Source organism: Capricornis sumatraensis, chromosome 9, assembly GCF_032405125.1.
Source record: "Capricornis sumatraensis isolate serow.1 chromosome 9, serow.2, whole genome shotgun sequence".
Lineage (NCBI taxonomy): Eukaryota > Metazoa > Chordata > Mammalia > Artiodactyla > Bovidae > Capricornis > Capricornis sumatraensis.
The window spans coordinates 68,623,115-68,637,040 of record NC_091077.1 but is presented as its reverse complement, the minus strand read 5'-3'; the positions used below and the strand labels follow the sequence as shown (position 1 = coordinate 68,637,040).

Below are 13,926 nucleotides of genomic sequence, written 5' to 3'. Positions count from 1 at the left end.
AGCTCTTCCTCTCTCTGCTTTCCACACACCCACACTCGTGCACAGGCACCCCTCCTCCAAAGCTGTAGGCAGCTTGTTAAGGGAAACTGGGAGTTGATTGCTGCTCTGGTTTGCAGTAGTTCTAGCAAGGAAGGAAGTTTTTGGCCAGCCCAATAGGTTATAAAACAGAAACTTGGTTTCTAGGGACCAACTAGTAATACCTACCTTCTGTGTGGCCTGTTGGTGTTTTCAAAGTACTTTCACAGATGGCCTTGGAAAGAAAGAAAAATCAATTTCTGTCTACCTGTTCAAATTCTCAGCTGTAACAAAAGAGATTAGCAGAGAAAAACAGAAGTTTATTAAAGTGTATACATGGGAGATACCCAGAGAAAAATAAATGACAGTTGGCAGTCAGGCTTCTGTAGCATCTTCAACAAAAAACAATAAGTTTGTAGAGAAATGGTAGGAAAAAGGAAAGAGGTTTTAGGCTTCTAAAGGCAGGTATACAGTGGAAGTGAGAAATAGATTTAAAGGCCTAGATCTGATAGACAGAGTGCCTGATGAACTATGGAATAAGGTTCGTGACATTGTACAGGAGACAGGGATCAAGACCATCCCCATGGAAAAGACATGCAAAAAAGCAAAATGGCTGTCTGGGGAGTCTTACAAATAACTGTGAAAAGGAGAGAGGCAATAGCAAAGGAGAAAAGGAAAGATATAAGCATCTGAATGCAGAGTTCCAAAGAATAGCAAGAAGAGATAAGAAAGCCTTCTTCAGTGATCAATGCAAAGAAATAGAGGAAAGACTAGAGATCTCTTCAAGAAAATTAGAGATACCAAGGGAACATTTCATGCAAAGATGGGCTTGATAAAGGACAGAAATGGTATGGACCTAACAGAAGCAGAAGATATTAAGAAGAGGTGGCAAGAATACATGGAAGAACTGTACAAAACAGATCTTCACGACCCAGATAATTATGATGATGTGATCACTCATCTAGAGCCAGACATCCTGGAATGTGAAGTCAAGTGGGCCTTAGAAAGCATCACTACGAACAAAGCTAGTGGAGGTGATGGAATTCCAGTCGAGATGTTTCAGATCCTGAAAGATGATGCTGTGAAAGTGCTGCATTCAATATGCCAGCAAATTTGGAAAACTCAGCAGTGGCCACAGGTCTGGAAAAGGTCAGTTTTCATTCCAATCCCAAAGAAAGGCAATGCCAAAGAATGCTCAAACTATCGCACAATTGCACTCATCTCACATGCTAGTAAAGTAATGCTCAAATTTCTCCAAGCCAGGCTTCAGCAATATGTGAACTGTGAACTTCCTGATGTTCAAGCTGGTTTTAGAAAAGGCAGAGGAACCAGAGATCAAATTGCCAACATCCGCTGGATCATGGAAAAAGCAAGAGAGTTCCAGAAAAACATCTATTTCTGCTTTATTGACTATGCCAAAGCCTTTGACTGTGTGGATCACAATCAACTGTGGAAAATTCTGAAAGAGATGGGAATACCAGACCACCTGACCTGCCTCTTGAGAAACCTGTATGCAGGCGAGGAGGCAACAGTTAGAACTGGATATGGAACAACAGACTGGTTCCAAATAGGAAAAGGAGTACGTCAAGGCTGTATATTGTCACCCTGCTTATTTAACTTCTATGCAGAGTACATCATGAGAAATGCTGGAGTGGAAGAAGCACAAGCTGGAATCAAGATTGCCGGGAGAAATCTCAATAACCTCAGATATACAGATGACACACCCTTATGGCAGAAAGTGAAGAGGAGCTAAAAAGCCCCTTGATGAAAGTGAAAGTGGAGAGTGAAAAAGTTGGCTTAAAGCTCAACATTCAGAAAACGAAGATCATGACATCCGGTCCCATCACTTCATGGGAAATAGATGGGGAAACAGTGGAAACAGTGTCAGACTTTATTTTTTTGGGCTCCAAAATCACCCAGATGGTGACTGCAGCCATGAAATTAAAAGACGCTTACTCCTTGGAAGAAAAGTTATGACCAACCTAGATAGCATATTCAAAGGCAGAGACATTACTTTGCCGACTAAGGTCCGTCTAGTCAAGGCTATGATTTTTCCTGTGGTCATGTATGGATGTGAGAGTTGGACTCTGAAGAAGGCTGAGCGCAGAAGAATTAATGCTTTTGAACTGTGGTGTTGGAGAAGACTCTTGAGAGTCCCTTGGACTGCAAGGAGATCCAACCAGTCCATTCTGAAGGAGATCAACCCTGGGATTTCTTTGGAGGGAATGATGCTGAAGCTGAAACTCCAGTCCTTTGGCCACCTCATGCGAAGAGTTGACTCATTGGAAAAGACTCTGATGCTGGGAGGGATTGGGGGCAGTAGGAGAAAGTGATGACCACGGACTCGATGGACATGAGTCTGAGTGAACTGCGGGAGTTGGTGATGGACAGGTAGGCCTGGCATGCTGAGATTCATGGGGTCACAAAGAGTCGGACACGACTGAGCGACTGAACTGAACTGAATTGAAAGGCAGGTAACTGTGGGAAGGTAAATATTTGGGAACTGCATGATAGATAAAGGCTGGTTTGTAATGTTTGTTGTGTAGATTCCTCTGGTACTGTCTCCAGGCTGATGGGGCCTAAAACTGTCTCTGCTGATTAGCTTTTGTCTTTCCTGGTAGAGGACCTTGGGGAACTGATGTCTTCTTTTTAGGCACATGGAAGGAGGACAGGGACCTTTCCTTGTATCTGCTTCTTCTCAGTTGCCTTCGGCTCAAAATGATCCTTTCACTAAAGTTGCACATCCAGGGTGCTGTGATCTGCCACCCCTTCAGCCTCCTCTGATCCTCATGAGCGAGTTGCCACATGGAGAGCAGGAAAGCAGTACTTGCCTCCTCCGCACCACCTAGCACAGTGCCTGGCACATGATTGGCCTCAGTACATATTTGTGGAATGGCTGTTCCAAAGAGGCCCTGCAAGTGCATGGCCTGAGGTTCTGAAGAGGTACCACACCTTGGCCAAGAATTCAGAGCAAATACATGATGAATTCAAGCGGGGAGGGACTTGGCTTTCCTGAGGTCACGTGCCCTGTAGTTTGTACCACATTATGCTGCTTAATAAGCATTCATTGATGAGATTTCATGAACATCCTTCCTCTCTGCCTTCTGGCAGTGTCTGGATGGCCCAACTCTTGGATTATCTACTGCTGATGATTAGCTAACTTTATTTAGACTGATGAGTTTTGAAGCAAAATACAATTGTGTGATGTTGGTAGGTTGCTTTTGTTCTTTTTCAAATTCTACATTGGTAAGAGTAGAGGGTGGTGTGGGGAGAAGCACTGAACAGAGAACCTGATTACATATATAAAGATTTTTTTTGTTGCTGTCTGAAATTTATTCACAATCCCCCTCCTCTCCAAAAAACTGCTGCATGAGCAGGGTATGAGACAACAGAGTGAGGGAAAAGCTGAAGAAATAAGGCTTGAAAGGACAGGGTCCAGGAAGTTAGGTGGTCTCTTCTGGTGCCACCAATGGTGTGTCTCAGTTCCAGTCATTTTCACCAGGTGTCACTCATCTTGAAATTCAATGAAATGAGACCTGATTGTCCTACTTTGTTACGACTAACTCCAGGTGACCCAACTTAGCATGCAGCAAGAGGGGAATATTTCTCTAAATGCAAACTTGGCACTGTTTTCCCAGGAAAATGGCAGAGATACTGGGCAATCCAGGATGACACATGTCCACTGTGATCTAGGAAGACTTTTCAAGTTCAAACCGTCTTGACATGTGCATTTGCTGTGATTTGTCCTTTAGCATGCTGAAAAACACTGGGCAAGGTTTATCAAAGTTACTGGGATATTTAATCAGAGCCTAAAATGGACCAGGAACTCACATTTAGGGCAGGTTCGTTTGTGGTCTTCGCTTTTTGTTTGTTTGCTTTTATTCATGGGATGGCCTACCTACTCCCTTTTTCTAAGCATATTTTCAGAGGTCCTGTGGTCTTAGAGGTTTCTTTTCTTCACTTGCCCCGTGTCTTATCCCCAAAGTTTACTATACAGTTTAACCATTGCCTCTTGCATTGACTCTTCCCTTCCGGTTAATCTGATAACTGTGGTTATTTACCAGAAACTGTTTGCTAATGCACTAGGCACTTTTTTTTTTAAGCTTTCTCATTTCCCCGAACTCTTCTTATCCAATTCCCTAAGTGCCTATATGGGTACTTTACAGGACACTGCAAAACAAACTTATAAACTCCTCTTGGGTGAGCCATTCTGCAGGCCTCTTAGGTCCCTGACAGTTAAGCATCCCCACTCCAAGAGGTCAGCCCTGTTTGCACAGACAGGTTATTCATCGTGGAGGCAGCCAAGAGTGAGGCCTGAAGAGGATTAAATGAAGGCCCTGCTGACTAAAGGAGTAAACAGTGCTCATCCAAACATCCTTTGGTCAACAACACAAAAGCCAAACACAGGACCAGGAGCTGGTCGGAAGGGTGCAGGTCTTGTAGGAACTGGGAGAAGATGTAATGAGATGCGATCCATGAAAAACAGTGTTGATTTAATGCATTGTTTGGACACTTCATTAATAGAAGGAAAGACACATGCTTTGGCTTTGTGCCAGGCTTGTGGGTGGCACCATCTTGCTTTGTGGCACTGCTCCTGGAGCTGGCCCTCTGGCAGCCATGATGCTTGATCCAAGTGAGTGAGTGAGGTAGAGGAGATCTCCTACTCTTTACATCAGTTAAGAAACACCTCTGCCCAAGGAGTGCCTCTGCCTGTGGGCCCCTTATTTGGCTTTAGATCCTTGCCTTTGGCATGTTGCTTTGTTTCCATTCCTTTAGAGTCAGAGGTGAAATGAGCACGGCTTTGGAAGTCTTGGTTCTGAGACAGATTGAGCTCTCTCCTCCCCTTTTCTTTCTTGCTCTTTGAAAACAAAAGACAACAAAACACTACTTACTGAATCTGTTATTTTGTCCCAAATATGGACACTGGCCATTATACTAAAAGCTCTTCCCAGTGTGTGCCTGTCCTGGGTATCACCATTTCCATTTGAGAGAAAGGGAAACTGAGGCTGAGGAGCTTGTGACATGCTTAGTATTGCCTCTCTGGTTAAAAAAATATGAATATAGAAATTTCCAAACATACCCAAAGGGAGAGAGACTAGTATTATTAAAACCTCAGAAACCCATTGTCTTGGTTTGAAAATTACCTAGTTTTACCCCATGTGCCCATAGATGTGTGTGTGCACTCAGTCGCTTAATTGTGTTTGACTCTTGTGACCCCACGGACTGTAGCCCACCAGGCTCCTCTGTCCAGGCAAGAATTCCGAAGGGGGTTGCCCTTTCCTTCTCTAGATCTTCCTAATCCAGGGATTGAACCCAGGTCTCTTGCATGTCCTGCATTGGCAGGCGAATTCTTTACCAACCGCACCACCTGGGAAGCCCACGTGCACATAGCTAGTCCTGGAGAAAATGTTCGCAGTGATATTTGTAGAAACAAATACTTTATACTTTACAAAGAGTTCTTTTGCTTTTGTTCATTTTATTTAGCAGATATTCATAGATACTTTTCTAACTTTGTATAACAATTCTATGAAGTAGATTCTATTATTTCCCCCATTTTATAGATGAGAAAACAGACTCAGAGAGGCTAACTAATTTGTCCGAATTCACAGAACTTAAAAATGTCATAGCTAGTATTTTGAATGTATTTTCTCATTTGATCCTCTCAGTGGGGCTATGAGATCATAATTATCACATTGTTTATTTGCAGTCTAGGAAACAGAATTTAGGTGGCTCAAGTGAAAACAGTTCTTTTTTTCACTAGTGAGCTTTTGTCTAAGTTTTATTTAATTAATGAGGGAACCAACAAAATTATAAAACTGGTATAAAAACTGGATAGATAAGGGAAACATATATAGGTGTACGTGTATATATACATATATATTTCAATAGTGGACAGAGAATGCTGAGATAACATTGCTAAATTACATATAAAATTGGTTACTATCCTAGAGGCAATAAAATCATAACCTTGAGGGTTATCTTTTCTGTTAGGTGGAAATCCTTTGCATCGATGTTGTATCTTATAAAGTTTTTACAAGTTAACATCTACTCTTACAGGGTTTTACAAGAGCTGCCTTAATTAATTGTAAATAGTCTTTCAAAGCTACATTTCCCCCGACGGAGTCCAAAGAACCTCAGTCAGGCTTCTCAGAGTCTGCAGTTTGTCAGTGCTCTTGAATAACATTGAAAGGCACCACCGTGATCTTTTGCCTGATTTTCAGGGTTTGAAATGACAGCTGGAGAGTGCAGCTGGTACTGAGACTGGGCCCTGGACTTGCCTTCTAGGTTGGGCTGGTGTCATCTTTAGATTTTGAGAGGGTGCTTTCGGAGGCTAGAAATGAGAAAAAGAATTAAGAATGTTAAAATTGGTATAATGGAGTAGAATTCCCACAGCCTGAAAAAGCATCACCTGGAAAAACTATTAAAAATATAGATTTCTGAGTCCTTCTCTAGAGACTTAAATTCTCAGTGGGGCCTGGGGCTTTATACTTTTCCACAGCCTTTCCGGGTGCGGTGTTACTGTGGCGAGTCCCATAATGACGGCGTTAGGAATGTGAGGGAGAAATGGAAGGGCCTGTGTCACCAGCTCCACAGGTGGATGGGGTGAGCGAGCAGCTCCCCCGGAGAGGAGGAGAGGGGCCAGCTCAGCTTGCCTCCCAAGCACTACCAGTGCATAAGTGCCCCGATACTCCTGAAAGAGCCAGATACGAAGCAAGACCTGGGAGAAGGAGGTGTCAGTGAAAACAGCCACTGGGATGAGCAGACTCATGTTTGTTTATGGCTGAGCTTGCCTGGGTAGGTTGTTTTTCAAGGTAGTTTGGAAATTGTTATCGCTTGTCTTCACTGATTTGCTTATCTGTAGTAGCAGGGTAGGGGGATTGAACTCAGGAAGATGTTTTGCAAATTTGTTTTAGTCCTGTCACTTCTCTTTCCCCAGAAGGAGTTTTAGAGAAACTTATTTCTCTAAGTTTCTAAGAAGTTTCTTAGAAGTTTCTAAGAAGCATTTGAAATTGGTCTGACAAGTCCATAGCCTTTAAGGGCTTCCCTGGTGGCTCGGTGATAAAGAATCTGCCTGCTAAGCAGGCGATGTGAGAGTCTGATCCCTTGGTGGGGAAGATCCCCTGGAGAAGGCTCCCCACTCCAGTATTCTCGCTGGGAGAATCCCATGGAGAGAATCCCATAGACAGAGGAGGCTGGCGGACTGCAGTCCATAGGGTTGCAAAGAGTCTATACAATTTAGCGATTTAGTTATTGTTTAATAACATATAATCATTAAAGAGACAGTTCTGTATCTGAGGCCTGTGAGCCTTGGAAAAGGTGAGTCAGGGCTGTTGCAACTGCAGCGTGTTTGGGGTCTGGCTGAGTGTAGTTTCCAGGCCACCATGGGCAATTCTGTTGTCCTTCTCTGAAGAGTGACCTTACATTTTATGTCCAGTAGTTGGAAGACAGTTTATTTTCCCAGTTGGGTTTCAGAAGACGCAAAGAGTCAGGAGATTGCTTGAGGACTTTGGGGTCAGGGCAGCCAGGGTTTCTCCCAAAGTGAGCACTGCAGTGAGCCTTGGGATGGTGTGTGATCTCTGCCTGCCGATGGGCTTGTGAGCCCTGAGGGCACGGGTGGGAGGCACTTCTTCAGAAACTGCTTTTCTGTCAAAGCCAGAAAAAGGAGGGGGCGGGGTGGGAAATCTTGGACAGTCCTTCTCTCTTCCTGGATGCACATCACTCACAACTGTTTCCTGAAAAACCTAATACACTCCAGTGGTGAGAGACGGCTTCCTGCAGATCTGCTGAGCCAGCCCCTTGTCAGAGAGGAGATGAGAACAAGATGTGGTTGGAGAAGGGACGGCTGGGCTGAGCTGGGCCGCTCAGGGGCTGTGCGGCCCCGTCTCTGAGGGGATCGTCTTTGGTGCTTAGAGCAGTGCCAAGGCACCACCTGGGCATGGGGGCATAGATGGGCCTAGCTTGGGGGCACTGTGGAGCATTTAAAAGCAGCGTTTTATGAATCAGTACAATTGCACAGATGGTAGTGATGAAACGTGACCCATCCTTTTGCTTATAGAAGGAAGGATGACCTTCCTGGCTAATATTGCAACCCCATTTGGGGAAAGGATTATTGAGAAAAAAAAGCAACTGAAATAGTGCTGCCCTGTGTTTTGCTATCCCTTTTCTCTTCTCTGCAGATATTCTCACGTCTAAGAGCCAGGAGCCTCCTTTTTTGTGGCATCACATGTTCTCAAAACTGCTGTCATCACCATGAAATTGTTCCTTGGACTACTGCTGACAATGTTTTCATTTTATGCTTCTGCTTTCTAATATGCTTTTTCCTTCCTTGGAGAAGGAAATGGGAACCCACTGCAGTAATCTTGCCTGGAGAATTCTATAGACAGAGGAGCCTGGCAGGCTACAGTCCATGGGGTTGCAAAGAGTCAGGCATGACTGAGCAACTATCACTCAGCTATCACTTCTAATAGAGACAGAGCAGACAGCTGCTTAAAAAGTGGTCTGGTCTAACAGACTTGGCTTTGAAACCTGCCTCTGATGCTGTGCTGTGACAGCTTGGACAAATTACAGGTCTGAAGGTCAGTGTCCTCATAGGTGTATTGTGAAGGTGGAATGATTTCACACTTAAATAAATACACATGAGCTATTTTGATGGCAACTTTTTGGGGTTTCTTTAGCTCAGAAAGATACAGGGTGTGATGTATGCAGAAAGGTGAGACAGGTGGATATTTCTGAAGTTTGCCTGCTTTAAAAATATGTTGCGAACTTGCGGTCTAGGGTGGTGGTTCTGCATGAGAATCATTCAAAGAGTTATTACAACAGATGTCTGGGCTCCAGTATCAGTTTCTGTGTTCTTCAGGCCATCTGGGATGAGGCTGGGCAATCTGCTTTGTTTTTTGTTTTGTTTTTAACAATCTGCATTTTAAACTAATTCCTAGGTGATGCTGATGCTGCTGATCCTGAAAAGGGCAGTTAGGTGGAAGAATTGTTTCATGTAGACTCAGAAAACAGAATGAGGCCAGTGGGTACAGATTACAGAGAAAGGTAGCTTTTGGTTCAGTGTAACAACTTTCTCTAACTACCGTATGTGGTCAGGAATGGAGTGGGTGGTCCGGAGATGTCCAGTGCAGGATGGCCATTTGGCAGATTCCTACACAAGGTGCAGGATTCATTTGTTCATTCATTTATCCATTCATCCACTTTTTCACAGAATAAACCTGCCTGATGCTAGGAGCTGAGGAGAAGCCTTGAACAAGGCAGCCGTGTGCTCCCTGTTCTCAAGGAACACGTAGTCTAGCCAGTTTGGCTTAATGATTCTTGATGTCTCTCTCAATGCTGAGGCTCTGAGTGACAGAGGCAGAACCTCAGAACAGGAAGGTGTAGAATGATGCTCACCCTTCTGAGGACGTGTGGCTGAGAACTGACAAGAATTTGGACTCCTCTGAGGTTGTCTAGATTGCTCTCTTTTTTGGATCATCCTGGTGTTACTAGATGAATATTCCACCCCACCCCTCAACTCCCAAGACATCGAAGAGGCTGAGGATGTGGTTCCAGGAGTGCACTTTGTGGGAACATTCACATCTGGCACCCGGGATGAACCATTATATTCTGAGCTCCTGACTGGCCATCCATTATGCAGTCTGTAAAGTAGACCACAGAAATGGGCTGCAGGAATGAGCTCATTGTTTTCTCGCCTCTTTCAAGTGATATACTGGGGAGGTTATGGCTGGGGGGAGTTGGAAGGAAATAGGTAAATTCCGCCAGTTTTTCTTGGTTCTTCCCATCACAATCCCTGTTGAAAGCAATTGTGATAATCACTAACGTTTCCTGAGCTCCACTCTGAGCCAGGCCTGATTTTAAGTTCTTTTCATGCATTATGTCATTTTACTCTGATGACAACTCTGTTGAGCAGAAGGGTTTTTGCAGAAGAGGAAACAGAGGTTCAGAGAGGTAAAGTAACTCCCTTCTGGCTATAGAGATAGTAAATGTCAGAGCAGGGGCTGAAGCTTAGTCTCTCAGATTCCACACCATGCCCTAAGCTCCTAGCATGCTCAGTGACTACCTCCTTCACTCACTCATTGATTCATTCAGTAGTTAACACATCCTTCCTTTGAGTAAATGTTAAGCACCAGTATATACTGGTGAGCAAACAGCTTGGCCTCTGTCCTCCTGGGGCTTAGAGTTTATCTCCTTCAGACAAATGAGTGACTCTTCCCTTAGATCCTTGGCTGGTGAGATGTTAAGGAGAAAGAGGAAGAAAGAATCTGGCAATTTAGCTACTGACCCAAACTTGCCATGTAAGTTGGAGTTTCTCTACACAAACTAGGTTTTCTGCTTTGCTTTGTTTTTACATCTCCCTGTTGGGTTTCTTTTCTTCTTGTTCAAGGCTGGATGTTGAAGGGCTTGATATCGTGCAGGAGAAGATCTTTGTGGCATTTGCCTTCTGACTGTGCTCTGGGGGCGGAGGGGAATCTGAGAGTCTGGAGTCCCAGAACTTAGAGCTGGAAGTGACTCTGGAGTGACCCTAGAAACCCTCTTCAGTGACCCTGTCTTGTGGGAAATGTCACCTCTTACAAAACCAGGGTGGTCCCTGAGGATTCCTTTGGCTTTCTGCGCTGGCACCAGCTTGTATTTTTTTCTTTTTTTAAAAGGCAGTTTCAAATTAGATTTTCCGTTTTCAAAATAAACACATGATAATTATTTTTTTTTAATCAGCCAGTTTTTCAGAAATATACAGCTTACATTGTGGACATCTTCTGTAGTCCCCTGAGATCACTACCACTACCGACAGGCATGTCCTTCTCCAGCTGTTGTCAATGCCTGCCCTAGTGTATACTGCTATTACTTTTCCATTTAAAGGGATTTAAAAAGTACATACTTTCCTGAAATTTTTCATCTGACTCCATTTTAAACATCTTTCCATAGTAAAAGATAGAGATCCACTTAATTCTTTTTTGTTAGACTCCAATTTTTAATGATGCCTTCCATTAAAAACCATTTTGCTTCCTAACCTCGATTTTCTTTAGATTCATTCTGCTTTTAATGTGGCTGAACTAGTTGAAGAATCCATTTGGCATTTTTATTTCTCTTTTAACTTTCAGAGAAATTCTAAAAGCCTTATTCGGGGTCACCTTGCCTTGGGCAAAGGATTCTTAACCTCAACTTCTAGAGGTCTATAACAGGAGAGAAACCAACATCCAGTTTTAGAAAGAAAAAAAAAAGAAATATTGAAAAGGTAACACACAGAACCAGGTCTCAGGAAATCTGAACCATTAAGTCTCATAAAAGATGGGCAAAGGAAACTTCCAGAATCCTTGCAGCAGGAACAAAGGAGCAGATACATAGCTCCCATCTGTTACGTTCTTGCAGCATTACTCCATTGGCTTGGCTTGCACAGTGGGCCAAGGCTAGGTAGGATACCTTGATTGTCAATTGTCAATCTTAACAAAACCTGCAACAGGGAGGAGGGATTCCCTTAAAGAATGGTTGGTGTGCTGATACCAAAAGTTAGTGGATGTGCTGGGAAAATAATCAGTTAAGGTATACAGTAGGGTCCACAGACCCTGGGAAGTTCTGTGAGTGTGTTTGCACATGATCTTCCCAGGACCCAGAACAAATTAAGATCTAATAGCACTGCTTTGGTGCTCAGCAGCATCTGGTTGTGGCTGAATTAAGTGATGATCCCAGTGAACACAAAATTCATAACCAACTTCATTCTGCTTTTCTTTTTATTCCTTGAGCCCTGCCGTAAGGCTGCCCTGTTTCTTCTGCATGGAGATGCTCGGGGTTGGTTCTACCAGGTTCAGTTAGAATCTCTGGCTACTGTTCCCAGGAGGGTAAAGTCTATTTTCTAAGGAGACAAATGTCTTTTTTTATTCTATTCAGGCACCTTTTTGCTCCAGCCTACACAGAAACACGTTATACTCCAAGTGGCGACGCTCAAACCACCACCCTGAAATCCGAGGTAAGTTCAGATCAACACATATCTCCCAGGCAGCTTCCCTGTCCCAACCCCACCCCTAGGAAGCCAGGAGAGCAGCTCAGTGAAGACAATGCCTCCTCTGAAGGAACTGTTTTCCCTGACTGAGATCCAGGGAATGAGCAGGAAAAACAACATATGAATTTGTTGTTTCATGGATTCATAACGCTTTGCTGGCTAAAAAGGTGAAATAAACCATATTTTAAGCTTATGGCATCTGATTAAAATTGATAGAAATCACTGTATTGCCCACATCCTAACAAAAATCTAAGTAAAAGAAACGATTTGCGATTGTTTCACCCAGTCAGGTGTTAGTTGCCTTTTCACATGGGTGGGTAAACTTTTGTGGTCTGCTTTGTCAATGTGAGTTTAGGATGTGAAGATTTTCTCATTTTGCTGCTATTTTCATATTGGCTATTTTTCTCCCTCAAACTTGAGTCTGGCTGTTAGTACAGAAATTTAAGAAAAAAAAAATTTTAATTCATTTATTTTTAGCTGCGTTGGGTCTTAGCAGTGTTTGGGCTCTCTAGTTGTGGTGCATGGGCTTAGTTGCCGCCCGTCATGCAGGATCTTAGGCTTCCCTGGTGGCCCAGCAGTAAAGATTCCACCTGCAATGCAGGAGACAAGGGTTTGATCTCTGGTCTGGAAACATCCCTTGGAGGAGGAAATGGCAGCCCACACCAGTATTCTTGCCTGGGAATTCCTGTGGACAGAGGAACCTGGTGGGCTGCGGTCCATGAGCTTGCAAAAGAGTGGGACATGACTTAGCAACTAAACAGCGACGACGGGTAGGATCTTAGGTCCCGGACCAGGGATCGAACCCACAATTCCTGCATTGAAAGCTGAATTCTTAACCACTGGGCCACCAGGGAAGTCTCTTGCACCAAAATTTGTCAGTTAAAAGCTGGTCTTTCAGTTTTAGTCTTTTAGTTTGCTTCATCATGCCATTTGGTCACCAGTGGACATTTAAGCTCGTGAATCACACACATTTCATGATTTGCTAGCTTTTCCTAGAGGGCATCTGTTAGAATTTGTAGGATTAGAGTCAGTTCAGTTCAGTTCAGTTCAGTTGCTCAGTCGTGTCCGACTTGGATTAGAGTAGTGGTTCTCAATTAGGAGTGATTTTGGTTTAAGTCACTTCTTAAAAACCTTTGTTGACTATGTTGGTAACTAACATAATAAAGCAAGGAAAATATGCTTCGTGATGATTTATACCAATTTTAATCAGGTGCAAATAAACTAAAATGTTCTATTTGTTTCTTTGACCATTTTAGCCAACAAAGGATGGGAGGCTTGGCAATGTATGGAGATAGTTTGGACTGTCACGACTGGGAGGTGGCTGTTACTGTCTGGTGGGTAGGGGCCAGGGATGTTACTCTCCAGTGCACAGGCATCCCTCCACAGCAGTTATCCTGTCTCAAATGTCAGTGGTGCCCAAGTTGAGAAATTCTAGATTTGAGTGATCCTTCTCAGACTCTGTTCTTGCCTGGAGAATCCCATGAATAGAGGAGCCTGGCAGGCTACAGTCTGTAAGGTCACAAAGAGTCGGATACAACTGAAGCAACTTAGCACTCTCAAACTCTATGGCAAAGAGCAGGGGTGAAGGAGAGGGGAAGATGGATGCAGGCAGGAGGAGCAGTGTCTTTTGCCTCTGGTGGGCTTTCATTGGGTGCAGACCTGGGAGATGTGCTGGGTAGGCAGCACAGTGCCTCAGTGCCCCTCCAACAGCTTCCTGTGGAACCCGCGATTCCCACATGACCCTGTCTTTAAAATAGCCCTGCCAGTCTTTAGAATAGCCTAGAAGATAATAACAGCCACTGTCAGTTGTTAACAGCACAGATGAGTTGATCAGATCACCCTTGAGTGAGGAGAGGGACACAGGACAGTTATGTTTCCGTGGGGTCTGTGAGGTCTGAAGTAAGTAGGTACTGCGG

At 43.9% G+C, this 13,926-nt stretch overlaps 1 protein-coding gene across 1 annotated transcript in view; it reads left to right on the top strand.

Annotated features, from left to right (window-relative positions):
* ADAM19 (ADAM metallopeptidase domain 19) overlaps positions 1 to 13,926 on the top strand; it is a 92,399-nt gene that overhangs the window by 27,110 nt on the left and 51,363 nt on the right. Inside the window, exon 4 of the mRNA XM_068979279.1 lies at positions 11,899 to 11,977. Within this exon, the coding sequence (XP_068835380.1) occupies positions 11,899 to 11,977 (79 nt within the window). The remainder of the gene's footprint in view (positions 1 to 11,898; positions 11,978 to 13,926) is intronic.